Source organism: Schistocerca cancellata, chromosome 12, assembly GCF_023864275.1.
Source record: "Schistocerca cancellata isolate TAMUIC-IGC-003103 chromosome 12, iqSchCanc2.1, whole genome shotgun sequence".
Classification (NCBI taxonomy): Eukaryota; Metazoa; Arthropoda; class Insecta; order Orthoptera; family Acrididae; genus Schistocerca; species Schistocerca cancellata.
Window position 1 is genome coordinate 121,037,067 of NC_064637.1, and position 13,528 is coordinate 121,050,594.

A 13,528-nucleotide genomic window follows, 5' to 3' on the forward strand; every position below is an offset into this window, starting at 1 on the left:
GCACGATATTCCAGCAGTAATCACTGTCTTCTGTATTACCCTATCTTCCACCATTAAACTCGCAGGTTTCAAATTTCATCCGGTGCATTCCCCAACATTCACTCTTTCCATCTCACCCTATCTGGTAACTCTCACCTGACCCTGGGTTCTAGGTGATCTTTCCGAACACTACCCCTTTTCCTAAACCTCACCAATCCTTTTCCTTCGCCATTCTTCCTTCCCCTTCAACACTTCTGCCAGAAGCCACTGACTTCGAATGCTTGCAAACTGTGATACCTTTTATGTGTGTTTTCCTGCTGCCTCTTTGTGGGTAGACTTTTTTAATTACCTAATTATACTATAGCTACCTCAATAGATAATTCATACAAATTAAACCCAGCACAACTATTGCCATTAATATCAAACTATATATTTTCAATAAAAAAACTAACATTACAATATTAATTTTCAGGATGCTTTTCCAGACAATAGTTAACATCAAAACATTACAGACTTTAACAATGAGTAAATGCTTTAGTACAAAAATATCCATACAGTAAAAAAGCTGCATTATGTTTTTGAAAAATATCCTCATAATTATAAAAATTTCATATGAGTATAAAAATGGCACAGAATACAGGAAACTTCTAATCAAACTCCTCAGTATCTACAAAGCCATATACTGACCGCAACAAACATAGCAGAAATGAGAACATTAACAGTCTTACAAAAATGAGCAAATTGCACATGCTGCATCACAAACAGTTTTAGAACAAGAGATTCTATTTCTGCAGGCATGATTCAGCTAGGAATGTACCTTCAATTCATTGTATACATTAACTCAGATCTAATATGTACTAAGGTCTACATACACCATTTTTGTTCTTGAATGTCATGGAATGTTTTCGAATGACATATTAGCAACTGTTGAAGACTAAACAGAAGCTAAGCGCTATTCTAAACAGAAGCGGTATGGTATAAATTCCAATATCAGAAAAGGTAAAAGGTTTGGCAGTGTATTTGCTATAGTGGCAGCTCAGCGACGCTTTGTTCCTTACAAGTTCCAACACCTTTTCGGTCTGCTAGCAGCATCTGGTTTTAGATTTTAAAATCATTGATAAAAATGTCACTGTCTGCTTTGGTAATATGTAAGCAGTATAGATAACTACTGGAACTCGGGAATAATAAATTATGTTGTTTAAGAGAGGACATCTCTCTTTTTTTTCATTTCGTCACTTCTTTCAGTTTCAGCGTAATTATGTTGCAATTAAGTGTTTCAGTTTTCGATAGTGTAAATGTAACATACTACTCAAATGTGTATTTTCTGTACTAACTAAAAAATTTATTTTTCCAGGTGTACGTTGTTGATCACAACAAAATTATTCCCTATCCACTTATGGTTGCAGACACATTATTGATGATAGTCAAAATTTCAGTAAGTGTTCTATGCCTTTTTGTCCTGAATTGTCATTCCACTATTTCTGTTGTAAGTGCAATAACTAAAGTGATTTGTTCCTTTTGCTTGTTAGTTTTTACCACACGAAATTGCACTTACGCAGAAAGCCTTTAGCGCAAGCTACGAGCTTACGTCCTTCACTGTAGGTACCCATCTGCCTTCAGCAGACATTAGAACTACCAATACACCAGTATTAGGCCCAATGGGCTACTATGCTAGTAGTGTCGAATACCTATCATATTCAAACTTCAGGTGCTCTGTTAACAGTATGGATGCAATAATTCTAAATATTGCATCCTTACTGGTACAGAAAACCTCAAGTTTGCATGTGGTAAGGTGTCGAAACTAATAGCATTGTGGGCCATCGTGCTTAATGTAAGTGTACGGATAGTTCCAAGGCAGATGGGCACCTACAACGTTCCTCTATAGGATCCATAAGGCCTGTTATGGTCGATGTGTAGCAGTGGACGGAAAGCTGTTGACACACAGTCAAGTTGTGTGTTGGACCTAACTGTCTGTGCAAGGAAGTCTGGTTTTTATGACATTACAGCGAAGGATCTAAGCTCGTAGCCTGTGCTAGAAGATTTCTGCAGAAGTGCACATTTCATGTGATAAAAACTAACAAGCAGAAGGAACAAACTGCTTTAGTGACCACATTTAAAAACAATGAGACGACAATTCACGGGGAAAAGATAGTTGTGACAGTGGATCATATTACAACTATCAAGCGTGCGAGACTAACTTTTGCATGTGTCTACTGTTTGCATGCTGATACTCAGTTTAATTATAAAGTTCAGATAACAGCAGTTTAGTGATGGAACAAACGCAAGTTGGTGTGTACAAGAGTGATTTTGCGCTCATCACATGCTTTGATGACTTCAGCATCATTTGCAGATCCTGCTGGGCTGACAATGTATTCCACTCCACTCTGAAACAGAAATAAAATTAATTTAAACCAACAGAAAAAGTTTTATTTTAACCTATGCTAAGCAACAATGATTCTGCATGAATTTTAAAAATGGTCCGATCTATTTAGGTAGTATATTTGATCCACACACATTGCAAGACATTTAAGTTCATGGCACAGGACACTTAACACGGTATCAGACACGGGGGTTTCTTCCCGTTACAATCCGGTTTGCAGCGCAGGTAGGGTGACTGATTAATACTTCCACACATATTCCAATTAGTCTAATTACACTTCTACAGCCCCTACAGGAGCTATACATTGGGATTGAAGAATCTCTCCAGAGCCTTCACTTATACATGTTTAGGTTAGAAGTACTACAGAAAGTGCTGAAAGGGCTTCAGTTTCAAAGAGTGCAGGGCGAGCACAAGAAGAGGGTAGGCGCAGCAGCAATCAATGTTGTAATTGTAAACTGTCACAGCTGTGTCAGGAAAGAACCAGAGCTCCAAGTGCTAACAGGAAGCACTTAATCTCAATCACAGGTATGCAAAGTGGCTAAAGCTGGAAATAAATACAGCCAAAACTTTTACTAAGGATTTAAATGTGTTTAGAAAGGATACATTAAATACAGTTGGTAGTGGAGTTTTTATTGCTGTCAGTATTTTATCTCAGAGTGAAATTGAAGCAAGCAGTTCCTGTCAGTTGTTATGGATAGAGGTTACACTTGGCAACCTGAACAATTTAATAATTGGTTCCTTTTACCGATCCCCCAACTCAGATGATACAATTGCTGACCAGTTTAGAAAAAAACCTGAGCCTCATTTCAAATGGGTACCCCATTCATGTAATTATAGTTGCTGGCGACTTCAAAGTACCCTCGATATGTTGGCGAAAATACATGTTTGAATTCAGTGGTAAGTATAAAATGTCGTCTGAAATGGTACTGAATGCTTTCTCAGAAAATTATTTTGGACAATTAGTTTCAGAACCCTTTTGAAATGTAGATGGTTGTGAAAACACACTTGACCTCTTAGCAACACGTAATCCTCATCAAATAGGGAGCATCATGACAGATACACTGATCAGTGACCACAAGGTTGTTGTAGGCTGACTAAATACTGCAACATCTAATCCCACCAAAAATAAATGCAAAATGCATCTACTTAAAGAATCAGATAAAAATTTGCTTGACACATTCCTAAGAGAGAGTCTCCATTCCTTCCATTCCGACTACGTAAGCACAGACCAGATGTGGTTTAAATTCAAAGAAATAGTATCAAAGGCAACTGAGAGATGTATACCAAATTAATTAATAAGAGATGGTACTGAATCCCCATGGTACATGAAACAGGTCAGAACACTGTTGTAGAAGCAATGAAAAAAGCATGCCAAATTTAAAAGAACATATAGTTTTACAGAAGCTCAAAAATTAGCACAAACTTCAATGAGGGAGGCTTTTAACAGTTTCCACAACGAAACACTCTTGAAACATGGCAGAAAACCAAAAGGCATTATATGTAAAGCAAACCAGCGGAAAGCCAAATCAATACCTTCATTGTGTGATAACAATGGTGATGTTATTGACGACAGTGCCGCTAAAGCAGAGTTACTAAACAGTTTCCCAAAATTCCGTCACAAAAGAAGACTAAGTAAATATTCCAGAATTCGAATCAAGAACAACTGCCAACATGAGTAACTTACAAGTAAGTATCTGTGGAGAAGTGAAGCAACTTAAAACTCATAATAAAGGCAAGCCCTCCAGTCCAGAGTATATACCAGTCAGGTTCCTTGCACAGTATGCTGATACAATAGCTCCATGCTTCGCAATCATAAGGAAATTCTTGCTTATTGAAAGACCGGCACTGGAAAGTTGTACAAATCACATCAACACCCAAGAAAGGAAGTAGTGTAAACTGCTGAATTACAGATCCATGTAACTAACATCAATTTGCAGTAGGATTTTGGAAGATATACTGTGCTCAAACATCATGAGTTACCCTTAAGGAAATGATTTACTGACAAATAGCCAATGTTGTTGTTGTGGTCTTCAGTCCTGAGACTGGTTTGATGCAGCTCTCCATGCTACTCTATCCTGTGCAAGCTGCTTCATCTCCCAGTACCTACTGCAGCCTACACCCTTCTGAATCTGTTTAGTGTATTCATCTCTTGGTCCCCGTCTGCGATTTTTACCCTCCACGCTGCCCTCCAATACAAAATTGGTGATCCCTCGATGCCTCAGAATGTCCTACCAACCGATCCCTTCTTCTAGTCAAGTTGTGCCAAAAACTCCTTTTCTCCCCAATTCTATTTAATACCTCCTCATTAGTTATGTGATCTACCCATCTAATCTTCAACATTCTTCTGCAGCACCACATTTCGAAAGCTTCTATTCTCTTCTTGTCCAAACTAGTTATCGTCCATGTTTCACTTCCATACATGGCTACACTCCATACAAATACTTTCAGAAACGACTTCCTGACACTTAAAATCTATTCTCGATGTTAACAAATTTCTGTTCAGAAACGCTTTCCTTGCCACTGCCGGTCTACGCTTTATATCCTCTCTACTTTGACCATCATCAGTTATTTTGCTCCCCAAATACCAAAACTCCTTTACTACTTTAAGCGTCTCATTTCCTAATCTAATTCCCTCAGCATCACCTGACTTAATTCGACTACATTCCATTATCCTCATACTGCTTTTGTTGATGTTCATCTTATATCCGCTTTTCAAGACACTATCCATTCCGTTCGACTGCTCTTCTAAGTCCTTTGCTGTCTCTGACAGAATTACAATGTCATCGGCGAACCTCAAAGTTTTTATTTCTTCTACACGGATTTTAATACCTACTCCGAATTTTTCTTTTGTTTCCTTCACTGCTTGCTCAATATACAGATTGAATAACATCGGGGAGAGGCAACAACCCTGTCTCACTCCCTTCCCAACCACTGCTTCCCTTTCATCCCCCTCTACTCTTATAACTGCCATCTGGTTTCTGTACAAATTGTAAATAGCCTTTTGCTCCCTGTATTTTACCCCTGCCACCTTCAGAATTTGAAAGAGAGTATTCCAGTCAACAGTGTCAAAAGCTTTTTGTAAGTCTACAAATGCTAGAAATGTAGGTTTGCCTTTCCTTAATCTAGCTTCTAAGAGAAGTTTTACGGTCAGTATTGCCTCACGTGTTCCATTTCTACGGAATCCAAACTGATCTTCCCCGAGGTCGGCTTCTACCAGTTTTTCCATTCGCCTGTAAAGAATTCTTGTTAGTATTTTGCATCCGTGACTTATTAAACTGATTGTTCGGTAATTTTCACATCTGTCAGCACCTGCTTTCTTTGGGATTGGAATTATTATATTCTTCTTGAAGTCTGACAGTATTTTGCTTGTCTCATACATCTTGCTCACCAGATGGTAGAGTTTTATCAGGGCTGGCTCTCCTAAGTCCGTCAGTAGTTCTAATGGAATGTTGCCTACTCCCGGGGCCCTGTTTCGACTCAGGTCTTTCAGTGCTCTGCTAAACTCTTCACGTAGTATCACATCTCCCATTTAATCTTCATCTATATCCTCTTCCATTTCCATAATATTGTCCTCAAGTACATTGCCCTTGTATAGACCCTCTATATACTCCTTCCACCTTTCTACTTTCCCTTCTATGCTTAGAACTGGTTTTCCATCTGAGCTCTTGATATTCATACAAGTGGTTCTCTTTTCTCCAAAGGTCTCTTTAATTTTCCTGAAAGCAGTATCTATCTTACCCTTAGTGACATAAGCCTCTACATCCTTAGATTTGTCCTCTAGCCATCCCTGCTTAGCCATTTTGCACTTCCTGTCGATCTCATTTTTGAGATGTTTGTATTCCTTTTTGCCTGCTTCATTTACTGCATTTTTATATTTTCTCCTTTCATCAATTAAATTCAATATTTCTTCTCTTACCCAAGGATTTCTAGTAGCCCTCGTCTTTTTACCTACTTGATCCTCTGCTGCCTTCACTACTTCATCCCTCAAAGCTACCCATTCTTCTTCTACTGTATTTCTTTCCCCCATTCCTGTCAATTGTTCCCTTATACTCTCCTTGAAACTCTGTACAACCTCTGGTTTAGTCAGTTTATCCAGGTCCCATCTCGTTAAATTCCCACCTTTTTGCGGTTTCTTCAGTTTTAATCTACAGTTCATAACCAATAGATTGTGGTCAGAGTCCACATCTGCCCCTGGAAATGTCTTACAATTTAAAACCTGGTTCTAAAATCTCTGTCTTATTATATAATCTATCTGAAACCTGTCAGTATCTCCAGGCTTCTTCCATGTATACAGCCTTCTTTCATGATTCTTGAACCAAGTGTTAGCTATGATTAAGTTGTGTTCTTCACAAAGGTCTACCAGGCGACTTCCTCTTTCATTTCTTAGCCCCAATCCATATTCACCTACTACGTTTCCTTCTCTCCCTTTTCCTACTACCGAATTCCAGTCACCCGTGACTATTAAATTTTCATCTCCCTTCACTATCTGAATAATTTCTTTTATTTCATTATACATTTCTTCAATTTCTTCATCATCTGCAGAGCTAGTTGGCATATAATAAACTTTTACTACTGTAGTAGGTGTGGAATTTGTGTCTATCTTGGCCACACTATCTTGGCGTTCACTATGCTGTTTGTAGTATCTTACCCGCACTCCTATTTTTTTATTCATTATTAAACCGACTCCTGCATTACCCCTATTTGATTTTGTATTTATAGCATGGATATGATACATGAATTGGGATGGCAATCATTAAAACAAAGGAATTTTTCACTGCAAAATTTTAATCACTAACTTTCTCCTTACAGTGTGAAAATATTTTTCTGGCGCCCTTCTACATAGGGATAAATGATCATTGTAGTAAAATAAGAGAAATCAGAGCTCACACGGAAAGATTTAAGTGTCAATTTTTCTCATGTGCTGTTCAAGAGTGAAACAGTAGAGAAGAAGCTCAAAGGTGGGTCAATAAACCCTATGCCAGGCACTCACCTGTGAACTGCCAAGTAATCCTGTAGATGAATAGCAATTATTAAAGTTTTGTAAGTAGGCTCTCAGGCTCGCAGTATGCATCTGTCTTCAAGAGAACACCAATTCAAGCTTTTAAAAATTCCTGCAAGTCTCTCCTGTGAGCCAAACAAACTTAAGCTCACCAGACAAACGAACTAGTCACCTCAGTGGGCATGCACAAATGAATCGTTACACCTTTACAGATGGCACAGTAATCGAGTTACATGCTCAACATGCACATGCTGCCTCTAAGTGAGCATAAGGCAGCAGCAAACACAAGTAAATGTAAGGACATGACAAAGTGGCAAAGCAGGGCAATCACATTTGGTCGTGACCATGACCACACGGTGTGTAAAGTCGCTGCATTTGTTGGGGTTTCGCAGTGGACTATCCAATGTGTCTACAAGAAGTGGTGTAACACACACAGCCACGATGCACAACACTGAATTGTGGTCAGAAACCTGACAGAGGGACAAGAAAACACGTTTCAGGGCTCGTGAATTAAAACTGCTTCCAAACCTGACAGGAATTGCTGCAGACAGTGAAGAAAGGACCACCCCCAAAGATTAATGAGACAACATAGTGAGAGGAACTGCACAGGACGAACATTTTGAGTCTGAATCTCACAGGAGGCCATTGCTCACACAGGCACCTATAGATCACAAAAACAAAGTTCATTGGGCTGGGGGAATAAGTGACTGGTTTTCTGAACATTCCCCCCATCATATTACGCCTTGACTGGCCTGCAAAATCACACAACTCTAACCTCTTAGAAAATCTGTGGGACACATCGAAACAGTTGGTAAAACTCAGACATCAACATCCTCACAGTTTGGTGGGACTGCGAGATCAAATCTCAGCAAGTGGATTAACCTGCACACGGCATACCTGCACATCCTTGTGTACTCACTTCCTTATTGAGTAAAGTCGTTATTAAGTCCAGGGGAGGAAATATATTGTATTAACTGTTGCTCAAAACTATTTCTCTACGGGTGACCAATTTTTTGTCGGGTGAGCTTATGGCCAGTCATGCTGCTCTTCTCTGTGTGCATGCAATAGCCTCTGTTAGTCCTATTTAGTTTGTGTCCCACACACTCGAGTAATATTCTAGGATAATCGTACAAGAGATTTTGTATACAGTCTCCTTTGTTTACTGACTGGAATTCCCCAGTATTCTACCACTGAACTGCAGTCTGTGACCTAGTTTCCCTACAACTGAGCCTACGTTATCATTCCATTTCATATCTCAACAAACTGTTACACCCAGGTATTTGTATTACCGTCCGATTCCGACAGTGACTCGGGGGGATTATAGTCATCAGACACTGCATTTTTCAGTTTCGTGAAGTGTATAGTTTTACATTTCTGTCCTTTTACAGCAAGATGCTAACCTTTGCACCACTTCAAAATCTTATCAAGATCGTCCAGATACTTGTGAAGACAAATAGTTCATTATAGATAACTGTGTAATTTGCAAAAAACCTGTGGTTGCTATCAATACCATCTGCAGGGTCACTGATGTACAATATGAACAGCACAGGCCATAACACACTTCCCTGGGGCATTGGCTGAAATTACTTCTCCTTCTGTTGATGACTCTCCATCTGAGATAACTTGCTGTGTCCTGCCAACAAAGATATCCTCAACCCAGTCACAAATTTTGTTTGATACCCATGTAATCACACTTTTATTAATGAAACTGGCTTGGTAGAGCATCTAATGCTTTTTGGAAACAAGGAATACTGTATTCACCTGATTTTCTCGATCTGAGTCAGATTCTGTATCATCGGTGTTTTCTAAATCTGTGCTGATCTGTATGGAGGAGGCCATTCTATTCAAGATATTTTATGCAACATCTCAGTCATTAGCCAACATTTACATTAAACCATCAATATTGATAAGGAAATTTTCAACCTATATTTATTTTTTAACATCCCATCAATAATTTCACATAATGTCCCATTTCTCTCTTCAGGTTCTATGAAATTCCAAGCTGCGCCTCTAGCACCTCAGATAACCCAAAACGGCCCACCTGCCCCATCTCGATATCCCCTGTAGTGTCAGGGTATAGTTAGAAGCATTTGAAAACAATAATACATTAGCTCAGCATCAGACAATTCTTTCACTTCGAATCTTTATTTTTTTTGGGTAGTGCTGACTTCTGATAGTTTATTTGTGATTTATAGTAAACAGTTTTGTTTGTCGAGTAAGAATGAGTGGTAAGTAATTGTACTCTAGTAGAAAAGACATAAAAACATCGAGTCCGACACGGCGTCAAAGCAGTATGTCATCAAAATGCCATTGAAAGATTTGAAAAGAAATAAATCACTTGGTCCGGATGGAATTCCAGTTTTATTTTACACAGAATACTCTGCAGCATTGGCCCCTTACCTAGCTTGCATTTATCGTGTATCTCTCACTCAACACAAAGTCCCAAGTGACTGGAAAAAAGAGCAGGTGACTCCAACACGTAAGAAAGATAAAAGAATAGACCCACAAAATTATAGACCAATATCCCCAACTTCTGTTTGCTGCAGAATCCTTGAACACATTCTCAGTCTGACTACAATAAACTTTCTTGAGGCTAAGAAACTTATGTCCATGAATCAGCACTGTTTTAGAAAGGATCACTCATGCGAAACTCAGCTTGCCCTTTTCTCACGACATACTGAAAAATATGGATGAAGGGCAACAGGTAGATTCCATATCTCTAGATTTCTGGACAGCATTTGACACAGTGCCCCCATTGCAAGCAGTTAATGAAGCTACGAGCATATGGAATAAGTTCACAGTCAAATGCTTTTTAAATAATAGAACCCAGTATGTTGTCCTCAACAGTGTGTGTCCATCAGAGACAACGGTATCGTCAGGAGTGCCCCAGGGAAGTGTTACTTGACCACTGTTCTCTATACACATAAACAATTTGGCAGACAGGGTCTGCAGCAGTCTATGGTTGTTTGCTGATGATGCCGTAGTGTACAATAATGTGTCGAAGTTTAGTGACTGTAAGAAGATACAACACTATTTATACAAAATTTCCAGTTGTTGTGATGAATGGCAGCTAGAACTAAATATGGAAAAATTTAAGTTAATGCAGATGAGTAGGAAGAACAAACCTGTAATGTTCGGATACAGTATTACCGGTGTCCTGCTTGACACGGTCAAGTCATTTAAATACCTGGGTGTAGCACTGCAATGTGATATGAGGTGAAACAAGCATCTGGAAATTGTGGGGCAAATGTTCAACTTTGGTTTATTGGGAGAATTTTAGGAAAGAGTGGTTCATCTGTAAAGGAAACCGCATGTAAGACGCTGGTGTGACCTATTCTTGAGTACTGCACGAGTGTTTGGGATCCGCACCAGATCGGATTGAAAGAAGGCATTCAATAGTGGGCTGCTAGATTTGTTACCAGCAGGTTTGAACAAAACTTGTTATGGACATGCTCCAGGAACTCAAATGAAAGTCCCTGGAGGGAAGAGGACATTCTTTTCGAGAAACACTATTGAGAAAATTTAGAAAACCAGCATTTGAAGCTGACTGCCGAAAGATTCTACTGTCAACAAATATTGCGCGTAATGGCTACGAAGATAAGATACGAGAAAGTAGATCTAACAGTGGAAAATCCGGGATGGAATGTAACAATATTATGAAATGGAATGTTGCCGCTGACCATGTAGCAATGGTGTGTGTGTGTGTGTGTGTGTGTGTGTGTGTGTGTGTGTGTGTGTGTGTGTGTGTAGTCTAATTCGGAAGAAGGCCTTTTAGCTGAAAACTTATTTGTTTCAAGTCTTTTTGTTGTGCCTATCTGCGACTCAATGTCTCCACTTTAGGATGGGTAGTAATCTACCCTTTTCATAATATTGTCATTATTCCATCCTGGATTTTGAATTGCTTGAAAAAATTATGAAAAATAATTTAATAGAAGTGTAACATGAATAGTATCTCAAGCATCTGGTAAAAAAGTTAATCTCTCATTGATGTTATACCAATTATAAAAAATCCAAAACCAATAATGTATGTCATCAAGTATGTTGTCATAGTTACTGGAAGCTAATAATAAATATTCCAGGCAAGTATACGCAATCAAAATATATACATATACACTGCCCGATAGCAAAAACATGAAGCAGACAGGAGACATCGTCAGATGTCAATGCAACTTCACACACATACAGAGCTATTACAAATGATTGAAGCGATTTCATAAATTCACTGTAGCTCCATTCATTGACATATGGTCACAACACACTACAGATACATAGAAAAACTCAAAGTTTTGTTCGGCTGAAGCCGCACTTCAGGTTTGTGCCGCCAGAGCGCTCAAGAGCGCAGTGAGACAAAATGGCGACAGGAGCCGAGAAAGCGTATGTCGTGCACTCACGTATGCACTCACATCAGTCAGTCATAACAGTGCAACGACACTTCAGGACGAAGTTCAACAAAGATCCACCAACTGCTAACTCCATTCGGCGATGGTATGCGCAGTTTAAAGCTTCTGGATGCCTTTGTAAGGGGAAATGAACGGGTTGGCCTGCAGTGAGCGAAGAAACGGTTGAACGCGTGCGGGCAAGTTTCACGCGTAGCCCGCGGAAGTCGACAAATAAAGCAAGCAGGGAGCTAAACGTACCACAGCCGACGGTTTGGAAAATCTTACGGAAAAGGCTAAAGCAGAAGCCTTACCGTTTACAATTGCTACAAGCCCTGACACCCGATGACAAAGTCAAACGCTTTGAATTTTCGGCGCGGTTGCAACAGCTCATGGAAGAGGATGCGTTCAGCGCGAAACTTGTTTTCAGTGATGAAGCAAAATTTTTTCTTAATGGTGAAGTGAACAGACACAATGTGCGAATCTGGACGGTAGAGAATCCTCACGCATTCGTGCAGCAAATTCGCAATTCACCAAAAGTTAACGTGTTTTGTGCAATCTCAGGGTTTACAGTTTACGGCCCCTTTTTCTTCTGCGAAAAAAAACGTTACAGGAGACGTGTATCTGGACATGCTGGAAAATTGGCTCATGCCACAACTGGAGACCGACAGCACCGACTTCATCTTTCAACAGGATGGTGCTCCACCGCACTTCCATCATGATGTTCGAATTTTCTTAAACAGGAGCAATAAGGTAAACAATAACTGATGTCTGGTGGCTCGCCTGTACATTAATCCCTAAAGGTCACTGTTTCGCCTGAAGGTTGAAACATATCGAGATTTGTGCTCACTACACGAAATAAATCTTTCGATACCACTTTCTCTATTGGACAATTTGATGACACTTTAATAGGTGTATACGCAACACTTTTTCAGAAGAGTATTGTGTGTGTTAAATTCTAAAATGTGAAAAATGTCAGAAAAATAGTCATCCTGATAATTTCATGTCAGATCTAATTAAAAGTCGATCAAAGCATAAAGTTTGAAAGCTAATATAATTTGTACTACATAATGACACATAGGTTTCTATTTTTGTTGTATACATTAAAAATCACAGTTCTTTATAAACAGTTTGTAATTCATTTTTTATATGATTGTCTTACATTGTGAGTTTGTGTTGAAAAACATGCAAAGTAGCAGTGCTAGAGGGCAAGTCACAAGCAGTTGTTCTACGAAGTCAGTATTACACTCTTCTCCCAATTGGTTACTCATTCTATGCTGTTTAGTACATTATTTTTCATCTTTAAATCTGCAAACTGCTCTTATGCTCTTGGTCATATGACATTACATGTGTATTTATTTATCACTCTAATATATTACATTTGTTTTGCCTAGACAATAATATGCAATAATATGAAAATCATGGTGTGGGTTCCTGTAGTCATGTCCTAGTTCATCAACCACGGGCAACGTATGAGTGGCCAAGTAAGTGGTCCCGACAGTCGGGATACCAGTTACTTTGGAATAAGGCTGGGCATCTCGGACATATTCTGAGTCGTGGTCACCTTTGTGCTCATACGGCAAAGACTACCAAATCCACCGGTTAGTCCCTCAGCCGTTAGGGGTAAAACCCAATGGGACTCGGGGCAAGTAAGGCTAGCAACCTGCTTCCCTGGTACTTTAAATATGATGCTGGCAACAATAAGAGCAAAATGCCTCGGACCTTTGGAGGTGACAGAGTCCCACCTCTAACTGACAAACCAAGGACTCCTAAGATACGACTTGGCAAACAAAT

The 13,528-nt window shown here is 39.3% G+C and overlaps 1 protein-coding gene across 7 annotated transcripts in view; it reads right to left on the reverse strand.

Annotated features, from left to right (window-relative positions):
* Positions 1–387: 387 nt before the first annotated feature.
* Positions 388–13,528, reverse strand: part of LOC126109561 (bifunctional purine biosynthesis protein ATIC) — a 116,551-nt gene continuing 103,410 nt past the window's right edge. For all 7 annotated transcript variants that reach the window (XM_049914575.1, XM_049914579.1, XM_049914581.1 and 4 more), the window contains exon 11: positions 388–2,363. In XM_049914575.1, the coding sequence (XP_049770532.1) occupies positions 2,244–2,363 (120 nt within the window). In that variant the 3' untranslated portion in view covers positions 388–2,243. The remainder of the gene's footprint in view (positions 2,364–13,528) is intronic.